Below are 23,279 nucleotides of genomic sequence, written 5' to 3' on the forward strand. Positions count from 1 at the left end.
GACTCTTCTCATCCTGCCTGTGTCTCTCTGCAGCAAGGGCAGTCGAGCAATAGCGATACTTTTCTTCCTTAGGAGAAGAGATAATAAAACTTGTTTTAAGAACATAGTGTAAATTGCCTATACCCATAAGTTGTATTATTTATTTTCATGTCAGCATGTCTATTAAAGTACATCAGTAGTGAATATTCTACCTCTAGACTTACAAGACAGGTATAAATGGGCCCCTTTCAAATTACTTCATGTTCCACTGCTTCTGCTTTCGCTGTGGTATATTTGCAGCAAGAGAATAATAAATACCAAACTAAAAGTGGCATCGTGCTCTTAGTAAATCCTGCGGTCTGCTACCTGGGTTGTACAGATGGTTTCAGGAAACTTACTCCCCATGCTACACTGTTTTCATATGGCAACTCATATTCAGGACTTCTTGCTTTCTTCCAGAAGCAGCCAAATTCCAAATCTGAGAACTAGCAATTTCCTTCACTGTCCCTGAACACTGCAATTTTCTACAGGGAAAACATGGACTGATTCCATGGCAACCATGGCAGACTGACATCGATGTCATCGCTGAGACATGGATCAACAAGGAGACACCTTCCAAGCAGAGGGCACTGCATGAAGGAAGGCAGAAGGTCAGGAGCAGACGGCTCCCCCAGCGATGAGCTGGGGGATTATGAACTAAAAGGGAAAAATGAGCAAGAGGAGAGGCAGCAGACTATTGAGATCACTGAGAACAAGGGTGAAAGAGTGCAAACGAACATCACCCATCTTCAAAGCTGTATTATATGTATATATTGTCTCTCTGCATTTCACTCAAAACCTTCTCTCTTCTTTCTCATTTGTAGTCCTTTAAAAAGTATTCATTTTCCTTGCTTTTCCAACTGTCTGCTCCTACTTTCTCCCATTCTCTTCCCCTTCCCCACCCTACTCACTTGCCTCTTTTCCAGCCTCCCTGTCTATTCCTTTCTTCATGCAGCGTTACCTGTCTCTCTGACACTCGGGGGTTATACTGGGTTTTTTCTCCCTCCTTTTCCAGGCCCATGGCTGTTTCCAGGTGCACACAGTCTGGAGGAGAAGTATTTCTGTACTTGCTTCACTTTCAAAGTTTGACCTCAAGATGGCTAGATAGAATGTGCCACTAATACTTATAATAAGCAGCCACTTGGAGTGCATTAAGAAAATGGCTTGATAATAAGCTTTAATCTAGTACAGAGGCTTCTCTAAGCATCAGAATGCACTGCCTGCATGAGAACTAATAGGAGTGCTTCAGCCTATCAGTTGCTACAGCAGGACATACAACTGCAAAGAATTTTGAATTTGGGGGGGATTTCTGTTTTTACATATCTTTCACTCGTCTGCCTCTGAATAGCATGAACAGCAACAGCTAAGATTACTGCAACACAGGGCACAGGGTAAAAATAAAATTAAACTGGTTATTGAAGCCCTCAGATGCTGTGGGTTTCAGCTCTTGGGGGCTGGAGCAGGCTTTTAGTAGTTGGAACTGCCATATGAAACAAGAATGACATATATAAATGTGCTGGAGGATTCATCTGAAGTTTAAGCTCAGTGATGGAAAGTCTATGCAAATTCTGTCTTTCTGAGCCGCAGTAGAAAAGAATGGCTCCTGTACTCAAATCTATTTGTGTATGTTACTTATGGACAATGATTAATTTTCTTCTCTAAGCCTGAGTCCTCCAAGCTGTAAAAACAATTTTCATGTTTAGCTATGAAATCACACAAAACGTGTTTCTCACTGCAGGCAGAATTTATGAAACCCAGCTAGAAACAGTGTAAAAATCAACTAGGAAAAAGACTGATAGAGGTCTGCGTCCTGGGAACCTTCATTGCATCTATCAATAACTGGGCTTGAGTAAGAAAAAACAGTGCCAGAGACGGGACAAAATTGGGACATATTTCAGCTTCCTTATAATTCAAAATCATCTTCTGCTTCTAAAGGTTGTTGTTTTTGTGAGATGTAAAGTGGACTTATTTTCAGGATCAGACACATGTGAGATCTCATTAGTTCATCCCTGTTTACATTCCTTTCAAAACCTACTGCCTTTCCCTCACTGCTAAGAACAACAGGAACATGTGCTTTATTTGGCCACGCATTTCATACACCTCCAGTGTCTGCCCACAAAGTACCTCCACTTTTTTGATCTCTCCAACATCCAGGCCCCAAACAGAGAATTTCTCCACAGAGCCATCTGCAAACTCGTCTTTTCCTTCTGGGAGATCCAGCCACAGCCTCTCTGTCTGCACTTTCTGGGGACCCATGATGATGATGTACACCCGGCTGTCGGTGCTGGAGTCGTATTCCGTGCCCGTCGTCACGGTGATGTGGTACGGGATCACTGCAACAAGCAGAGGTTTGATCATCAGAGAAGACACACACATGCATATTTACATGAGCCTTCGGAAAACCAGGGGCCTGTCCCATCAGAGGGAGCAGCTAAATAGGTTCACATCCCATCAAAGTCATTTGGATAGTGGACAACAACACGCTGCATTGAGCTACAAATGTGCACGGGAGACTGCTTTACCATACACACTTAGGAACAAGTTCTGCAAGGGTTAATTTCTCCCAACAATGCTACTGGATACAAGGAGTCTAGATTTCTCCCTAATAGATGACAGAACAGCGGAGGTCTTGGATCCTTATTCACACCAAGAGTTCTTCCTGAAGATGAGATAGAGCACCTGAGTCTTAAATAGGCAGTTAGACCAAAGTAATCATATGGTCACCATTCAGCAAAGGCAAATAAACATATGCTGGCTTCAAGGTAAAGCAGCACTGTTGTACTGTCCCAGTACAACTGCAACTGTTCTCCTTTGGGCTTAATTCAAGGATTGCTGTGATCTGTGGGGTTCAGTGTTTCAGCACCCCTTTGCAAATCCAGGCAAACTATGAATAATCCTTGTGTTAAAGGCAGATCTCTCAAGAATGTTATACATTACATAATAATATTGATTAGGGGAAAGACCTTTGGGCCAAGGCTTGCGACTCAGCAGGTTTTTCTGTGTTTTCCAGAAATTTCAGCTCAGCTGTTAAAAGGGAGGAAGTGCCAGACTGCTTTTCGAGCGCTTTCCAAAAGCTCATTTGGGTAAGCCGAACATGCGGTGCAGAATTAGACGCTGAATACTCGCTTGATTTCTGAGAACATTTGTGCAGGGCTGTTCAGACTGTTCTGACAAGAATCAGAACTCTGAAACTTGCCTTGTCACAGACTCTAAACTCAGCCTGGCTTCATCATCACATTTTTGATTTAAACAAGTGGTTTATAAACCTTTACAAATACTTGGTTGGCTTTCAAATCATCCAAGATTGGCACCTAAGTTTGCTTTATGATGACTAACAACATTTTTGGGGTGGGGGTTATAATGGAAACACACATCAAGCTCAGAAAATATGTGCAATATCAGGGGAGACATTAATTCCTGCTGACCATATCCGTTCTTGCCTCTGGACAGAGGAGAAGCCAAAGAGAATCATTCAGCCCCAGTTTGAGGATTTTGTGTATCAACACAAAGTGAATTGATGATTAGGCAAAACTTATTCTTCCCTTTATGGTATCATTTACATCTCAGTGTGCACATCAGCATAATGATATGCAACACATCCTTCACAAAATAACCATTGAAGCTGCTGGTATTAGCAGGAGAAACGATTTAGCTGTAAGCAAGACAGATTTTATAAGAATATGTTGGGGGGGGGGGGTCATGTTTAAAACAGTGCCAGACTCCTGTTTTAAACAAAGCATTATTTTAAATAGGGACAAAATTTTCTTTTATGCAGTTTGTACCCTGTTCTCCTCTGACAGAACTACCAGCGTTTCCAATTGACCTTATGTCCTTGAGCCAAGGTGCTTGAAACACCTATATAAGAAATTGTTATCATTTCCCACTTTAAATAATGGATACAGAGACACAGAGCAACTTGCTATTGGACAGCAGGAAACACTGTTTGCTGTTTTTTCCTCTAAAAACTAGAAAAGTGGTTGTTTAATTTGTTTATCTCCCTGCTCTATTGTCTGTCTCTTTCTCTGGGACTCCATAGTTCTTCAAGCATGGGAGAATGCAAAACACGGCCACAGCAGGACACAACAGGTCCTCCATCCCATTTCCCTTCGCCCTCTGTTTCCGTGAGTCCTTGCACAGATTTCAGAGTGTTCAAGGACACATGTCCCCCTCACAGGGGGTTGGGTTTCATTAGGAATGTAGACCACACCACCCACAGTGTTTTCTTCCAGCGCAAAGTTCAGAACCAAGCAGGTTCCTGGTCAGCAGGGCTTCTCTCTGTGCTCCATCCTCACATCACCTCCTGCCCCTCAGAGGTGTTCACCATGGGACAGTCAGATCTGGGCTGCCCAAACCGCCACTCTATTTCCCAATACCACCTTTCCTAATCAACTAATTAACAGCTGGCTTTTTATCCAGTTCAGGAGGCATCTGTCTGGCCCACATGGTCCATCTTATCTGCTTTTCCTTCAAGATGCAGTTTCCTTAGTGAGGCCGTGTCACTGCAACAGAGATAGTGGCAATGACAAGATCCAGGACTCAGAGAAGAAAGACCACCCTGGTACAATGGGGATGATGGGAACTATCCCAGCTCTACTGGAGATGGGATCTCATGGGAGATGCTGATGTTTTACCCATTATTTGTGAAACTACAGGGAATGCCAACGTGGCAGATGTTATCCATTGTCTCACCACAGAAGTATTATCAGAAGGAACATGGGAATCGCTTGTTTTTCATTTGAACACAATACGGGATTACAAAAGAAGGATTTCCCCGAGGCACATGGGTTGCTGACCACGTTAAGCAACGTGCAGCATTATGTCTGCTTCACAACTTAAAGGCGTGGGACATGCAACCCAGGTATCACATCACATCACATCACAAGCTACTGGGCATCAGCTGAGCTGCAGTAATGATTTCTGTGAGTCCTCTTGGACCATATCAGTGAAAACTATCTTAAACTCCTAAGCCAAGTTACATCATTTTACACTTGGCTTACCATGGAAGTTTATGGTAAGTTTAATTATTTTGCACTTGCTGTGGACTAAAAGCACATATACAGGCAGCGACTGTGAATCAGCTGCCGTTCAGTTCCTTGTTACAACATGGTATCTTAACCGTGCATCTAAATTTTTAATCCAATCCTAAAAGACCCCATATAGGATGACAATGTAGGTGCAATTTAGATGATAGGTCATTGTCCCGGAACACAGAGGTGGTTAATCAAAGGGTACATAAATGCAAAGAAAAAAACATCTATGTGGTAATGAAGTTATAAGAAAATATCAATAGACTTAGAAAGTTTTACACAGAGGTCAGCTTCAGCTAATGGACACTGATCTCTCAGGCTTCATTCACAGCCAGGACAGAAACAAAACCTGCACAACTTTCACACTTCGTATCGGACACAACCGAGCAAGAGCAGCCGCACTGCATGAAAGCTGGCCTTTGAAGACACGGTCTGGTGTATTTCACCTGTTATAAATTGCAATCCAGAAACACATTTTTCTTTTGTGTTCAGCTGTGCTTTTTCTCTGGAATCAGAGCCTAAAGGTGAAACTCTACATTAGACGCATTGACTGTTTCCATCAGTTCTTTGACCAAGAACTTCAGTCTAGAGTCCACAGACTCTTTGTCTTTCAGTGGCAATGTTGCCAGATCTCTCTCTTTTACCCAATTATAAGGCAACCCACCATTTAGAAAAGAAAAAACTTGCGTGAGCACTTGCTTTTTGAGAGCCAAGAGACTTACCAGTACTCTTCCTCCACTCCCCATATCCCACTCCCCTCCCAACCCAACAGCTGCTCTGACACAGCTACATGTTGCAAGGAAAAAATCTAAAGGATTCTAAAATAAATCACATTAAAATTCATATTAAACAAACATCCTCATTGATGAGTCACTACCAGCCTGGCTAAAGCGTGGCAAGTAAGGTCTCAGGAAATTCAAAACCTTGTTTGATAATTCAGATCTAATATGCTACATGAGACATCATGTTGAGTAGGTGAAAGAGACACAGGAGGAAAAACAAAAGCTGACATCAGCAACAAGAGATACTTAAGAGAATCATGTGGGAAAGAGCCTCTGATAGTCCAAGGGAGGCTCTTTTGGTGATAGCATGTCTGACTTGTCTGTTGTCCCTCTCACTGCAAAGAGGTTTGGAGCTTTTGAAGGACACTTCAGACGAATTTATATAAAACTTGCGTAAATTCTTCCCCTAATTGCATCAAACCCTATTGTTCAGAGAGTAGTGTCATTTCTTCCCAACTCTGAAGTGCAATGTCCTCAATGAAGTTGGTGGTAGAGGAGGAGGAAGAGGCAGTATGATTCTTCAGGTCTATGGGTTTCTTTATGAAGAGGCCTTATGGTTGTTCTGAACTGGCCCCTTTTCCAGATTTGGTGCTATGGATGGGCTCAACTAACTTTAGGCATATAAGGGATATGACTTGTTATTGCAGTTGCCCATAGAGGTCCCCTGTGTCTTTTATCTCACCGTGACAGAAAACAACCCTTGAACAAACACCTACCTACCAACGTTGTCACACTGTCCAGAGCACCACACTATTTGGAGAACTTACACCTGCTGGCAATGGAGAAGTTAACTCTGACAAGCTACAATATCACAGATTTCCACAGGACAGAAAGGAGAGTTTTGAAAACACTGAAGTTGCTGTGAACTCCATGGCTTGTTCCACTGTTGGCGTTGGAGATCTATTAGAAAAGCAGCAAACACAGGAACACAAGCCTTCATCCAGCCTTTCCCAAAACCATCACAACACAAGATGCAGAGGAGCAATTTGTTGTTCTGCCTCTTTTTATTCTTCACCAGGACAAGCACAACCTCTCAAGCACTGAAAGCCAAGAACTCATGCATGTGTGCAATCAAACACAGTGCTCACTCACGTGATCCTTCTTCTGCCGCCTTGACCAAGCTGGATTTTTTGGTTTCCTTCAGGTTTGCATTGCTGTCCTGACTTGACACACTGAGAGACGAGCCATCCAGGCTGTTCCGCTCACCATCATAGCTCTAGTTAGAAGGCATGTATGGGAGGGTAATGAGGTTGACTGCTCAAGTGGTGTCAGCTGTTCCCATGTGCCTCCGAGAACAACATGAGAAGAAATCCCTGTAGTTCCCCGGTTAGCTCTTTGTTCAGTATAGCTCAAATAATCACTACTTATAATTTACTGCAAGTCATTAATATACTTCATTGGAAAACCTGACAGGCCATTTTGGGTGTATGTTATAATAAAAGAAAATATAATGGACTTTAATGGTGTGTTGTGACTTTTCTCTGCTACCTGTGTGAGCAATGGCCACAGAAAATTCAGATGGATGAGACGGTGCCAGATTTGCTTATCAGGGCACACTCTGTGGTGTCACAGTAATTGACCCAGTAAAGGCCAAAGGGCATAAGACAGAGAGTATTGCAAAGCTCAATGGTATGAAACATCTATTATATTTCAGCAGTTAGTGTAGATGTGTTCAGTGTCATCCAATAAATATGAGGCTCTTACCACACAACTGCAGAATTAAAAAAATAAAAGGGACTAGCTTTTCTTCATTATGAATTAATATGAGCAACAGGGTAAGTGTGACCACAAAAATTCATAGCATTGTTGCCGCAATTTTATGAGGGACCATATGGCAATACTCATCCATGGTGTAACTCTTCTTATGTCTCTTCTGTTGCATTCAAAATTAGTCTGGCTCAATTTCATTGATGGTAATTTTAGTGGTAACTGTCAATTAAAATGCCAGCGTATTTTGCAAAGTGGACTCTTTAGATACAATGGACTTATAATCAGCCTCACTGTAGCAAGAGAGGTCTATTAATCTTGTTTGCTAATTTTAATTAGTGTATGTACCTCGAATTCCAATTAGCTATATTAGCCTGCTAAAGCAGCAGAGAACGTGCAAGCAGAAAGTACATTTCACTAAAAACATTCGAGGCTTTGATTGGCAGCAAAGAAACTAGATTTTTTTATTTGGCATTGGTGGAAAAGCTGCTGAAAAGATAAACCTGTCCAGTCCAATGAGTATGAAGTCAAAGGACCCAATATTTTGGCATGAGGACTTTGAATGGTGTGACCCATAACTAACTTACGTTATGGGGCACAGCAAGGACAGCAGCAGGGAAATACACTCTGTGGTGGATCAGCAAAGTACTTTGGCTTTCAGATGAAAAGTTTCGCTTAGACTCCTAGAGTTTCCTGTTAAAACTTCAAATTATAGACCTGTTGATAGCGGGCTGAGAGTGGCCATACTTTCAGCACTTGTCTGAATATTATGAAATAATTTTGGACAAGTCAAAAAGCACAAGTCCCTAAGGATCTGGCTTGGGCTTCAGCCAGATGTTCAGTCGTTTTATATCTATTAGTACCAGTGGGTTGGGATCAGAGCCTTTAGCTGTCACCATACCTGTTCATAAAGCGTACGCTCTATCTTCTTGTCCTCTTTCTTTTTGGAGAGCCAGCGCTCACAGAGGAAAATGAACGACTCCTCTGTGGTCTCATCCAGGATCTCTACTTTTTCCAGGAACCAGTCAGGGCTGAACATGCTGTTGTCATGGCGAATCTTGATCTTGTACAAAATGCCAAGGTCCACAGCCTGTATGGTGAACGTGTCCTCCTGCAGAGTTCAAGAGAAGCTGCTTCTGTTAACAAGCTCTCAACAGATCATCTGCCGGACAGAAGCAGAGACTACAGAGCACAATAGGTGTTTAAACTCCATCTCACATGATGGCATTTGGTTAAAAGCTTTGTAGCTGTCTATAGAGGTAACTCTGTATGCTGAAACTGTTCTTCAGGGAAGTGTTTTGAAGCTTGCTTCTGCTGCCAGGGGAGCTGTACTAAATGTCACTTTTACAACCAATTACAATATTGAATTCCTGAAATTTTACATCCTGTTTTTTCAGTCTAAGTAGGACTTTTCTTTATAATCCAGTTAGATTGGTATGGACAACCCAGATAAGATCACTTTTGCTATTTTTATGTCTGAGAATCTCCATATGAGGCTGTGAATAAGACTCATGGACTGACCACTTTTGGAGTTATTTTGTGAAACACAGATGCAGTTTATGTCCTGTCCCCACATGGTAAGTGGAATCAATCACTTCATCCCTCATAGGAAAGCTCAGCCCATAAAAACAGTCATAGACTTCTTAGGTTAAAGACCGCAAAACTGGTATTAACACATTGCATTTGTACCTGTCCTCTTTCAAACTTGTTGAAGTTCGTTTCAGATTTGCTGAGTTTTCTCTCTCCTGTGTCACCCAGATCCCCGTAGATATTTAGGAAAACATTAGCATCTGTCCCAGCGCCATAGATATCTCCAGTAAACACACTTATCTTGTATGTGTGAACTGCAGAAGGAAATGGAGATGTGATTACTGGACAGGTGAGTTATCAAGACCTATCTTAGATGCTGAGTTTACCTAAGAAAATGATCCCCAAACTTTCTGCTCATCACTAACTTCTTGGAGGTTTAAATCCCATATGGTTCCTCCTTCTACACTTCTAGTAATGATCCAAAAGTTGGGGAATCACTGGGCTGGAATTTGCTGACTTTCCTTATTTCCATCTAATCAATGCCTGTGTAATGCTTTGATCACACAGTGCACAGCTAAAAATGCAAAGAATCATTACGGTTATTACTGGATGCCATGTCGATAGAGCTGAGGGAACTCTGCACTTTTCATTCCGAGGCTCAAGGGACATAAATCTGAAAACAAGTGATTCACTGTTGTGAATTCTTAATATTCCATCTTCTATAAACAAACTCCCGGGATTCAGATGTGCAATTACTACCAGAGTTAATGGCTTGTATCTCTATATATTCCCCAAACAGAAGGAGAGAACAGGTTTCTGGGTCCTTTTGCTGAGACAGTATTTAATTAAGCAAGTGTTGGAGCAATACTGTTTTAAGTACCCTTTCTCTTTATCTTGCTCAATGACGATCCAATAAAACCTCATCAAATCTTCAGTAAAGTGCTTTACTAAACCTGTGGTATACTCCTATTTTTATTTTGCTACTCTTTTCCTGATTACACATGGAAAACAAACAGTTACTGAAAGCATCCTCTCCAGGAAAACAATTAAGAACTGTACAAGTCCCTGATTACTCTGGTGGCATAGGAGCCCTAGAGAATAGCTCCTTGCAAATCCCAGGGCAATATAACTGATGAAGAGGCACAAAGTCTTAGTGAGGATTCTTCTTTGTACATTAACAGCACAAAAGAATATGTCTATGTTGTCTTCTGTACCCATTTCCCCCTGTAAAACAGGGCCTATTCTGCTTCGGTCTCCATGGAGGATTTTCATCAATTTCTGTAAGAAGTAGATCATGATTGCTCATCAGGTTAGGTGCAATGCCAGGTTTTCTGGTTTGCCTCTTCACATTGTGTCCTACAGACTTACAGCTTTGAATTTGAGAGACAACTACTACATTAGTAATGAAGGAAGCAACACATACAGTCTAATTAGCCAGTGCAATTAGCCACTTAGCAATGTTAACTTCTTTGGGTTTTGCTTGCCAGTTCTAGAGACCTGCAGGAATGAAATGTAGTCTACTATGTAAAACATGATCCTCAGAATACCACAAGCTGATTTTCTGTTGCTGTCATTTGCACTGCGTCAGTGCCCAAGATGTATGAGGACTCAGAGAGATGCAGAAGATATAATTCCTGTCCCAGATATTTTATATCTAAAGCAGAAGATCACAAACTCATCCCTAGCTCCCAGCCAAAAGAAACTTTCAGTCTTCCAGAAGCTCCATTCCATGGATTGTAAAATGTGCTTTAAGGTGCTGCCTTTAGAAGCTAAGAAAGAGTCACCCAGGTTAGTTAAGACAAAGTAACTAACGTAAGGTAAAACAACAGAAGTTAATAAGTTAAAGAAAATGTCACACAAATGGCTATCAGTCACCCATCTTATTAATGGATATTAAAATGGAAATGGAAAAAAAAATCCATGGGAAAAAAAATCTCCCATGATCTATCACACAGTTCCCAACAGGAGGAAGGAGCACACCGTCCTCTTCAAAGGACACAGTGCAGAGGGTACAGCCTTCCTTACAGCAAGGCAGCCCTTCCCCTGGCAGTGGAAAACACTTATAATCTGTATGAATTCCACCCTGACAATGGTGCACCGTAAATGTAAATCAGACTCTGAGAGAAATGAAACGGGGAGATAAATAATTTTCTCTGTTGAATCATCTTGTTGCCAGATGCAAGAACCAAGAATGAAAGGTAGATCCTAGAAGAAAGCGTTAGGAACATAAGACATAGATAAGAAACCAGTTTAGGATGAAACCAGTCATTGTTGAGTTGCTTCAGCTACCAGGAGGACCCATTACTGGACATGAACACTTTATAAGATGGGTTCAGAACTGCATAAGAACTTTTTCTACTCCCCAGAGGTGCTTTGGTGAGGCAAGGCTGGCTGCCTAGAGCCACATTTTTAAAGTGAGTCTATATGTACCTGAAGAGCAGCAGGAAAAAGAACTTTGAGAGGAAAGAGGAGCAAAAATCAAATTGGTGGAGTGGAAGAGAAAGGGGCAGAGTGCACAGAACAGGTGATGCTGGGCAAACCGGTAAAGATATCTAGAGAGCCTGGAAGACAATGACAAGTTAGAGGAAATTTGTTGGGCATCAGAAGAGATGTGCAAGCTATGCCTGTGTAAATGGGTATCTGTGACAGGTTTATAAATGCCCTGCAGGAAAATAATGTTATTATTAAATAGAAGTGCTGCAGGTAGAAGAGAGGCCAGAGAACAGGAAGGTAAAGAAATGTGAACAGTCATACCAGTGTTGCATGTGCCTGAACCACACATCCCTGTGTTTTCTTCCAAAAGATCAGATTAACAGATCCCTACCCACTGCTAGGATTAAATTACCTTCTAATGGGTCTTCAACTTCTTCCTCGATCTGCTTGAGTGTCCCATCCTTCATGAGTTTTTCAGTAAAAACATCGGACGGTACCAGCTCTCTGATGATCTCGCCGTCATCTTCAGACTTTGCAAGCCATCTTTCACATGGAAATGTGACAGTTTCTGAGCCCTGAAGTAAACATAACAGAGATAATCTCTTCAAAACAGAGTGACATGTATTAGCATTTCCCCATTGAAAATGCTCTGACATGCAAGCAGATATTTCAACTCATGTATGTATGCATGTGCATGTAGATGCAGACTTGAAATACTGTACAGAAATATAGGTCCTCCAGAAAGAGGACATCTGAGGACTCTAAGGAGCACTGAACATGTAGCCGAGTTTTCTCAATTGCTGTATGAGACAGGCTGTACAATCCAGTAAATCTTTGTCCTTTCCAGTTTTTGATCTCGCAAATTCTTAATCAAGACTGCACCATTCCCACTGAAGCCATGTTTTACTGAGACACTACAATCCCTCTTCAATCCTTATTCAGGCAGCATTCCCTTTGAAGTCAGAATGCGCTTTTTTTCTGAGTCAATACTTCAAGATTTGCCCCATAAGTCTCTGACTCAAGCTGGTTTCCAGGCAATTCCCATGCATGCATTAAGAGGAGAAAAATAGTGATTTAATTTTTGATCTTTTGTTTTGACTTCACTGTGGTGGAAACAAATATGATTTCTATCATCAAACAAACAAAGGCAATAGAACATGTGTTTTCCACTTGGTAAACAAAATCAATCCCAGACTGCTCATTAAGAACAGACTCCTTTAAGAGCTCCAAGATGGTAAGAGTCAGGCGGCTTTCTGTGTGCTGGGCACCCCAGGCCATGTCTCTATAAGGAAAGGGGCATGAGCCATCATGCAACTTGCAGAGCCTGCAAGTCTGAAGAGGAAAAGAAAAATGTAGTTTTAATCTCACAGTAACGAAATGTCCTGGTTTTGTTAAAAAAATAAGACTAGTTCTCTTTCAGTGATTTTTACTTTCAGCTAATTTCTTCTAAGTACCTTCTGAGTAACTGCACTTTTCTGAATTTAGCTACATGTTTGTCGGACACTGCACTCTGAAACAGATAGGTGTGACCAATGAAATGCAGAAGAAGCCCCATGTTTAGATTTATTGCTATGACAGCCAAGAAGACTGATAAAATTCCACACATCCCACAATTGAGATGGACATGTTTGTAAGGAGGGGCAGACAGAACAGGTGACTAGAACTGACCAACCAAGTATTCCATCCAATGCGCGTCATACACCCTATAAAGGAGGGAGATCACAAGGGTCTCGCTTTTTTCGACCATGGCCAGCATCTAAAGAGGACCCTGCCACCCATGCCTGTGATCCAAAGCCTGAAACTCTGCATCCCTGAATCCAGTCCTGGTTTGCTGTGAAGTCCCACCCAGGACTTCTGGGTGCCTGCCCTGCAGCTACTGGTTAAACGCTGCTCTACCCCGGGACATTCAAGACTGGTTTTGTATATTTTGTATGTTTTCTTTATTTATTAGTAGCATTAGTAAAGCCTTTAAAACTTTTTCCAGCCCTGCAAGTCTAAGCCTCTCTTCCTTCCTCCTTATCCTTCTTATCACTTTTTCCTATCTAAGGAGAGGAGGGGGAAGTTGAGGGGGTAACAGAGAGCATCTTCCATGGTTTATTGTCACCTTGCTATTAAACCTTGACAGATTAATTGGTGGCCTGTACAGGGAAGAAAAATATGACCTGTCCTTAATGAAAACTTCACCATTTCTCTTCTGAGTAGCAGAAGGCATTTCTACTTTTTGCAGTACTCTGTGTGCTGTCAGTTTCACGTATAGCATACATATGAATATTGTCCACCTTAATTACTTTCACATCATTATTTATCAAGCCAACACAGCATTCTTCCTTCACTCTCTTTACTATATAAACTAAAAAATAATCAATATATATTAAAATAAGGGGATAGCTCTCACTGTAGTAATATTGAATATTGTTATGGCTGTGTACTACCACACTGTCTCGAGCTGCCGGATCCTGCCCTGCTGGGCACAGTCACTGGGGAGGAGAAGGTCATGCACCTGAGATCACAGGAACATTCTGGTGACTGCTACCGGGTATGAACAGGTCACCATGTCCCCGCGCACAAATCCCAGACACGCTGATCTGCAGGTGATGGACCCCTCCAAGACACTTGAGTCTGTAGCAGAACCATCCTTTGAACCTGCACAACCCAAACCTCAATATGACACTGTTTCTCCTCTCTGCTGCTGGTGCTGCTTATCCCCAGGCTTGCAACATTTAACTCCATAAGGATGCTTGGAGCAGGACAAGTACAAAATGGTGTCAAAAAAACCTGGCAGCACTTTTGGATTATTTCAAATATTTTCTTTTCAATAATTATTTGTGCTGTGCAAACAAAACACAACACCTAATGACTGTCTACACCACTACCTCTTCATTTCTGCGGTGGCTGTCTGACCACCTAACCTGTATTATTTCACTGTATACTGAACTGAAGAACAGTGTGTATCTCCCTGGGAAGAGAGGGCTTTCCAGAATAATGCTCCAGTGCCAAAACTCTCTCCTTTACAGAGAAATTCCCACTTCAGTCATGTCTCTTGTAGAAGCTTTTAATTGCTCCTAAACATTCATAATGTTGGCTGTGTGTGTCATTGATATGAACACAGTCTATTTGATGATAGGATATCTAGGGACATGAGTGCCTGCACAGTGGGGCATAAAGTGCAGTTACTGCAAGAGTTAATTGTATCATTATTGTTAATCAACATGTCACTGCCACAGTTTCCATTGGAGTTTCCTTGTTAGTGATTGCATTAATATTTAAGTGACGTAAAGTGCACTGTTTCATGTCACCCATGGTAAAAATCTCTTGCAGCTCTGAACAGAATTTATTTCATTAGGGCCTGAGCCTGGCCCTGAGCTAGAGACAGGGTATGATAGTGTGCTAAAAGTCAGTGCTTTGCCTTTCTCCAAGTTGTAACAAATGAAATATCATTATCAGACATAATTGGCATGCCAAGACAGAGCTTTATTGGCATGCAACAATACTAGTTTCCTACCTAAGTGTTTCCAATTTGATCTGAAAAGTTACTGACCCCATTTTTCTTTTGCAGCATTACAGATACATCTAGACACATCTTAGCAGTCTAATCAGGTAGCACAGCTTTTAGAAGCGCTGGCAGCATATTGCTATCCTGTGGCATGTCATAATATCCTGCGGCTGATCAGCGGCATCACGCAGTGCTCTGCTTTCTTCTTTTTTTTCTTTCCCATGCCATAATCAAAAGATCAGCAGAATTGTAAATCTCTCCGGTTTTAAGTTGTTCATGGTTATCCTCCCTTCCTCCACCTTTCCAGGTTTCTCACTGTCTGTCCTTCAAACATGCAGAGCCGCACAGCCCCAAGCCCCTTTCTGGGCTAGTGGAAAATCACCAAACATAGAATCATAGAGTCACTTTGATTGAAGAATACCTTTAAGATCATCGAGTCCAGCTGTTAACTTAACAGTACCAAGATCCAATCTCTAACCCATGTCCCTGAGAACCTCATTTGTGTCTATTTCCAACCCCTCCAGGGACGATGACTCCAGCACTGCCCTGGGCAGCCTGTTCCAATGCCCAACAGCCCTTTGGGGAAGAAATTGTTCCCCAGATCCAACTTCAACCTCCCCTGGTGCAACCTGAGGCCGTTTCCTTGTGTCCCTGTGTCCCCTCAGCTCCTGTTCTCCAGCTGAACCCCCCAGGTCCCTCAGCCGCTCCCATCACACTTGTGCTCCAGCCCCTTCCCCAGCTCCGTTCCCTTCTCTCAACTTGCTTCGGTGAGCTCTCGCGAGTTTCCCAAAGCACTCATTCACCCATAGGTGTACAAAAAGGCAGCCCAGAAATATCTTTTCTCCTGGTTTCTATAACTTTGCACTTCCCCAGCCTGTGATCAAGAACAGTAACTCCAAAACCAATGTTATCCTGTTTGTTAACCTAATGAAGTTGTGCAAGGGAAGAGTTTGTCTATATACAGCTTATAGAGGAAGATAAAGGCTTGGGCATGATGAGAAAGGTTTGAGGTAGAACTTTGATTTAATCATGAGGCAAAGAGAAATTTTGAACGAGGAAGCAATATGAGAAGTAGGTACACCATGATGAAGCAAACTGTGTTTACACCAACACGTGATAAAAGACACCTCACGAGGGGGCAGACCCTAGCAAGGAGGTGGAGATCCCTGACATCCCATTAGAATAAGGGAAGAAAGGACAAGACAGAGAAGAGAGCCTATGTGTTCCCAAACACAGCTACCAATTCTGAACCCATCCTGAAGAGGTGATTTTCTTCTGAACTTCCCTGCAGCCAAACTCATTCCTGTTCCTACAGCGCACATTTGAAAGAAGAGCCAAGGAATAGTTTCTTATGTGGACAAGATCAAACTGACCAGCCTGGCTGCACTGCCTTGATCCTGTTGACATGAGCAACTGAAAGTCCTAGGACTTAACTTGATGTTGATAAGTGTTGATAAGTGATTCAGGGACTTGCACTCATGGGCATTTTAGTTGTCTTAGTTGTACTGTCTCCCTGTATTTATTCTTTCAGAATTAAGGGACTGATTAAATTATTTCTTGTCCATGTTTCAGAACAATATTTTTTATTTTAAAACCGTACACCCACTTCCCACTTACTCCTCTGTGATTACTTGAAACAAAAATACACATGGAAATATGAAGCTTTGGCCTCTCCTGTTACCCAAACCCACCATTATCTAAGTTAGTCTTGGGCACTCTGGGATGTCCAGTGACAGTGGTGCAGCACAGGGACATCTCAGCCCTGTAAATCTTTAGCTGCATTTGCAGAGCAATGGGCACAAACTCAGGAATCTCTCCTCTCAGTCCAGTGAGCGAGTCATGATAACATTGCTTCCAAACCCACCAAGCACATCATTCGTTCACACAACACATAAAGAGCAGTGATGACCTCAAAAAGGTTGATGAGCAACATCTCTGATTTGCTCCCATTCACTGTCTGGAGGAAATGACTCTATTCGAGTCAGAAGGTACAATAAGAACAACACTCTTTAAGAGTCAATGATTGCAGAGTCTTATAATTAACATTTGAAGAATAAAACACGGTAATACACGTTTGTTGTCCCCAGATCCCCAAGCCCTAGCAAGTTCATTAGTGTGCATTGCTCTTTAGGGAGTCGTTTTTCATTGTTAATCATGCTTTGTATACAGAAGATGCGCTTTGGGAAATGGAAAAGGCTGCTAATGGAAACATATTCCATAGTGCTGCGATGTGCAGCCTACCTTTCCATTCGGCAACAGTCTACGGATTGCCACACGGTCCAAATGCCACCCAGAGTTCAGTCCTCCACCCGTGTGTCCTATGCGAATCTTTTCAATTATGTCACCAACATCCTCCAGCTACAGAAAAAACAAACAAACAAATAAACAAAATGGAAAAAAAAAAAAAACCACAAAAAAAAACTATTATGGCATGGCATGAAGAACAGGTGACTTTTGAGACATGACTTCTTCAGCTTATTTCCATATTTTTCCAGTCTATATGAAAGCCCAGATGAGCAAATATTAACTTTGACACCAGTTAGGCTCTAACTTGTGTTTTAGCTAAAGGGTTTCCCTGAACTTCTGTTCCAAAAATGGAGATAATCTTGCTCTACACAACTTACCCATTGTATGATGTAGGTTTGGTTGCACAGCAGCAATTTTGCATCTGAGGCTTCTCTGTACAAGTGAGAATGAAGGTATTTTTTTAGAAATTGCACTGCTTCTGCATCTTAAATTGTTATTTTTCTACCCTTTTCCCTTTTAAACACTTATGTGCACTCTTGTAACACCAGAAGGATAGCTTTGAGGTTAAAGCAGGATATTAACGGCCTGACATTTTATATTATCTCTCTCTGGTTCTGCCAGAGGATCGTTATGCCACTCTGAGCAATTCAACAGGATCACTATCTAATAAAACGGCTGCTGGTTTTTGATGTCTCACAAATTACTTGCGTACTTTGGTACTAGTTAATTACTTTTAAGCCACCTCCCTTCCAAAGGCTTGAGCAGGAAAAATTATAGTCACTCCTAAGCAACAGCTCTTTATTATTTCCGTGAAAACTGTTGTACAGTCGGCCTTTAAAAATGGCCCAAGCTAGCTGCAAAAATCCTTTGCACATAGGAGAAGTACACTGAGCTCCTGACTTGGAGTCGCTGGAGATGACTCACTTCTCCTCAAACACTGTCAGAATTGCACAATACTGAAGGAAATACATCGGTAATTTTAGGAGACTCCTCCACTCGGTAAGACTGACTGTACTACTCAAGAAGTTCACACTCCAAACAAACTGGGTTTGAGCTCACCAGACCTGCTATGACTTTAGACAGCATAAGCCTCAGCTGCAAAACAATCAAATGATCCAAAGTCATGCATGCACACAAGTATATTCTAGAGGAAAAGTATTTCTTTCTCCTTTGTCCTGTCCAAATACTCATCTTTTGATGAGGCTGTGATCAATACATAGCAATGAGTTGAGTCTTAACCAGTAAAAAATAATGTTAAAGAAGAAGTAGTCTTTGCTGCTAAAAATCTTCCCTGCAAATGGTCACTTAGGAGCACAGCTGAGGCCAGCCTCTGATATTTTTTTGCCTTTTTTGCAAGATACGAAATGGTAGAAGTGGTAAAAAAACCCCTAAAACAAATGGGATACTCTCAGTTTGTTTTTCCTGAGATGTCCAAATTGTTTTTAAGGTCTGTTGAACTCCAATTATGCCTCTACACAAACAGACGAAACAAGGATATATTTTGCTTCATCCCCATCTCCTGCAGCAAGAGGAACTGGTGAAGAGAGGATGAAGTTTGGAGACAGTTTAATATGGTGTTATAAATCTGAAGCACAAACTGTATTTTCACTCCCTTCATCTAAGAAAAGTATTGGTGTTTCACATTCTACCAAACCTAAAATAAATCTCATGGGGAAAAAAAAGAAGTAACAATAACACTCAGTTTAAGATTTACACCTACGGATTAATGCAACACCTATTATGAAAAACTGTGTGGAAACTCCACCAAAATAAGTCTTATTCTTTGTTTTTAAGGAATCACATGGGATTTATTTTATGATTCGTGCCATATAACAGCAATGTGGGCTGGAAGCATTTTAACTTCTTGAAAAGTTTGGTTTAAGATTTGCCTTCGATTATTTTACAAAAACAAACCACATTCAAAACACAGAGAGCTTGTGTGGTCTTCCAGTGTTGGTTTTGCACCCAGGGAGGGAAGGTGAGGACATGACGGAGTACCAAAAGGACAGGCTAGATTAGGACTGCCCATATTTTTTCCCCTCACAAATTCTCAGCAATAACAATATATTAACAATATGAATTGCTGAATACTGCAGATGTAAATGAGCTCACTCATTTGCGTTCACTGGTTTAGTATTTGCATATAGTTGTGCAAGCCCTTCAGGAGATACTTGATAAGATCTTTTAAAAAGTTAGCCTCAGGTATTAAAAAATCACAGTGTCTACGGCACAGTAACAATCTCTCTGTCTGAGGCTACAGAAAAACAGGGCATAATGCTTAGGTTGCCATAAAGTTAAGAAAAATGAAAGAAGCATCCACCCCAAATGAAGTGCTATATAAGCAATAAGGACCAGGGACCAGATCCTTCAACAGAACCTGCTGAAACAGGAATGTTAAATAATGCAAAGGGACCTTAAACATAAGGCAGGTAGTTTCAGTGATACTGCAAGTATTTGGTTCCTGTTATCTTTCAAAGTATTGCAAACTGCAAGAGAAAACAAGTAAGAGTGATAAGGAGAGGTACACATATAGATCTGGCATGCGTGGAGACTCATAATCCCTCTTTACCAAGCGTGGCCTAGGAAATTGAAGATGTAAAGACCTTCAAACTGGCTCTCCAAGAGCAAACCTCCTTCCATACCCATGCGTTAGAACATCTCATCTCCATGATAAAATTGAACCAACCTTTACTTACAAGGCTTAACATGGGATTAGGCCACAGGGACACTGCATTTTGATACCTTTGAGTTGCTACTAACTGAAAGTTAGAGAGAAAAGATTTGATCCAGTTAGTTGCAGAACAGAATTTTGAACCCACATTCTTTGAGTAGAAGAGCTGTATAGCTTTTCCTAAAAGAGGAAAAGTTCCTGCTTCACTCCATTTTCTCTTCTTAATCCCCCTAGGGCAACCTAAAATGGGAATGAGCATCTTTGATCTTACCTCCACAATGAACTGGTTCACCGAGTTCCTTTCAAAATACATCCTTTGCTCTCTCTTGTTGAGGCACAGGGATTTCTGCTGAGTGCAGATCCCATCACTTCCATAGAGAACAATGAAGACATCTGCATCCGTGCCAGCTCCAAAGATGTCACTGGTGTAGACCGTGATCTCATAGGGAACAACTGGTTTAGGAAATGGCAGAAAATGTAAACAAACCAACAAAAGTTAGTAAGCAGTATATCAATGTTCCCAATAACATTTTAACGAAACAAAATGTGGATTAGAAGACTCAACAGTCAAAGAGGACGGGGTAGGAATCACACACTTGTGTTCATTTACTTATCAAGCTGGTCAGTACTATGAGAATCCAGAGGAATTCCCTTTAACCCTGTAAGGCAAACTGACCTTGATGCAAGTTCATTTACTGAGATTTTGAGGTTAATCACATGATCAGAAAACACTCAGTATACTTATATCTGCCACCTAATGTTACTGAAACAGGATTTACTTCAACAGGTCAAGTCTTAAAGCAAAACACAAATTCACAGATTTTGGAGCAATGAGGGAGATGGATGATGTTAATCCAGCTGGAGGCAGTATATAAATATTCAAGATATCCTTATTAATAAAAGCTGTCCTATTATTTTCATTACTAAACAAGTGACAAAAATCAATCATAAGGAGAAGAAATTAAATGCACTGATGATCACACTGATTCAGTTTTCTCTTAGCTCTACCTTCTCCTTAACATCAAAACAGGTTAAATTACTACCAGATCAATCATGTACGCAGAACAGTAAGGGTCAAGCCCCTAAACACTTCCTCATTCTGTTCCCTGGGTTTCTCCACAATGCTCTGTGATCTCCAAATCTGATATGTCCTTTTGCCCTTTTCTGTTTTCACAGCTTCTTAGTCCTGAGTCCTGCAGGAGTATGGCTCAGACGTGATCTAGAACAAGACTGACGCAGGAATAAGACTGTGGCTCTGTTCCTGGCTCTGCTATGAATCTGCTGAATATCCTTAGTCAAGTCACTTTCTACCTCAGATTTCACACTTGAGATGGTGTTTCATTCACAGAGACCTGTGTCCAGATGCCCGCATGTCAAATAGGTGCGTACATCTCCAGATGTAATCACTGAAGTCAGTGGAGTTTGGAGAAAAAGCTGGACAAGCAAAACCAAACATCTTCCTCGGGGTCAGCTGAATCATTCTCCAAACCCACTGGCTGTGAATGACCACACATCTATGGATATTAATGGGAAATCAGACACTTCACTGTCACGAGGACATGTAGATTCAGGTGTGCCATCTGGCAAACTGAATCCCATCCCTATCTCTTTTGAATCCTTCCTGATACAAATGAAAAATGCCCGTTAAGACTTAGGCGCAACTGATTATCTGCAGGGACTTCTGCCACAAGCAGACACAATTCTTGTAGTCCACGTCATCACCCATAAGCATCGATTTTGACACCCAGCGCTATCACCAGGATCTGCTCCTGGCTATCCCTCTCCCATATACCACTGTTCCCCATTACTCTTTACAATCTTTGCAGCTGCTTGTCATCTGCATTCTTCTACACCACACTGAATCCAGTCATCTTTGCTAATTACGCTACAGCACTTTGTGCTATATTTCAGATTCAGCATCTCTGCTAAGATAGAGAGAAGGTTTCTGGCACTATATCTAGTACCACTGGAGTAACTCTGATTATGCATATCAGAGACTAATCATTCATTAAAAACCCAGGCTCTCTAAATATGGCTCTCAGGAGAACGGAGATGAGAAGTTTTCTTCTATAGAGAGTCAGCCTGGAGGTACTTAATATTCTCTCTGTCCAACTCCAGTGAAGTCTGCACTGCTGTGCTGCAGGTAAACTGGAATATTTTCTCCAGTATGTTGGGGGGGTGGGGTGTGGAAAATCCCAGAGACCAAAAATCACAGGCTATGCGTTATGAATAAAAAATGATCTTCTCTGCTAAAGTCTGTTGCGCTTGCTCTTGTTGCTTGAAATATTAACGTTAGCTGAGAACTGAATCAGCAAAGCAGCAGCGTAACAAGGTCACTAGCAGCACAACTTTCAGCTGTCAGGCTCCCATTTCATTTACATGGCACTTCTAAAGTTGTATCCCCACAGGCGTGATTTTAATTGGACTGCCGATGACATGTTTTCATCGCTTGTTCTGCATGAAACAGTTCTGGCACAAGTCATCATAAAACAAGTCAAACCGTTTTAGTTACCACTGGCAAGCTGAAACCCCCAGGTTAATAGTTCGGAACCCAGAATGCAAGTAAACAGCACAGTGGGAATGGTTTAAATGGTGAAAAAGCCCAAGCTGACACTGAGCTTGGTGCAGCCTTTTACCAGAGAGGCCTGATGGTTTTCAAAGGTTGCATGTGAACTGCTGACGAATGCATGGTATGCCAGAACCTCTTACATCATTGTTATATTAATAATATAATATTAATAAATTCTGTGGTCAACATCTGCATCAAAATGTATAACGACTGGGATAACATGGAAAAACCTGATGAGAAGCACATACAAAGTCTCTGGGTTATATTCACTCCGATGAATATATTCCCTACATCCATCTACCAATTTATATTTTCAGACACAAAGACTATTGTCTTCCAGTTGCCTAACAAAAGTGAGGAAGGGAGAAAGGAGTATCCATTCTTCTGCTCCAGACAGTTTAGGTAAAGAAAGTAAGACATAAGAAATAAAATATTGTTGAGTCAAAGCATGGTGCTGGTAGTTCCTCAGAAAAGGAAGGTTAGTTTAGCTTACAGACTGCAGGACATGAGGATCTGGATGTTGGAGGGTCAGCCAGCCAGTATGAAGGAGACTTTCAACATGAATCACAGTGTTGGCAGTAAGAAAGAAGGAGCCCAAGCAGCCGATAGTCTTCTGGTGGTTGTTCTCACAACTAATTATGAAGAAAGAAACTGAGGAAGAAGAAAAGAGACTGCCCAGCTCTAACTTTTGATGTCTAAATAAGGAACTGCAGGAAGTAAGGCTTTTGATGCCATCAAGGCATGCGATGGTGGGATGCAATGAGATAGGAGACATCTTTGGTATAAAAAACTAATCACTTGT

At 41.5% G+C, this 23,279-nt stretch overlaps 1 protein-coding gene across 1 annotated transcript in view; it reads right to left on the bottom strand.

The window, feature by feature from the left end:
* The window catches only part of LOXHD1 (lipoxygenase homology PLAT domains 1), a gene marked incomplete at both ends in the record, with an annotated part of 153,982 nt that overhangs the window by 45,551 nt on the left and 85,152 nt on the right, over positions 1 to 23,279 (bottom strand). Inside the window, 7 exons of the mRNA XM_080362565.1 lie at positions 2,143 to 2,351; positions 6,920 to 7,043; positions 8,436 to 8,645; positions 9,224 to 9,378; positions 11,910 to 12,072; positions 17,232 to 17,348; positions 20,180 to 20,361. Coding sequence (XP_080218691.1) covers positions 2,143 to 2,351; positions 6,920 to 7,043; positions 8,436 to 8,645; positions 9,224 to 9,378; positions 11,910 to 12,072; positions 17,232 to 17,348; positions 20,180 to 20,361 — 1,160 coding nt within the window. The remainder of the gene's footprint in view (positions 1 to 2,142; positions 2,352 to 6,919; positions 7,044 to 8,435; positions 8,646 to 9,223; positions 9,379 to 11,909; positions 12,073 to 17,231; positions 17,349 to 20,179; positions 20,362 to 23,279) is intronic.

The sequence above is a fragment of the Nesoenas mayeri genome (genome assembly GCF_963082525.1).
Source record: "Nesoenas mayeri genome assembly, chromosome: Z".
NCBI lineage: Eukaryota > Metazoa > Chordata > Aves > Columbiformes > Columbidae > Nesoenas > Nesoenas mayeri.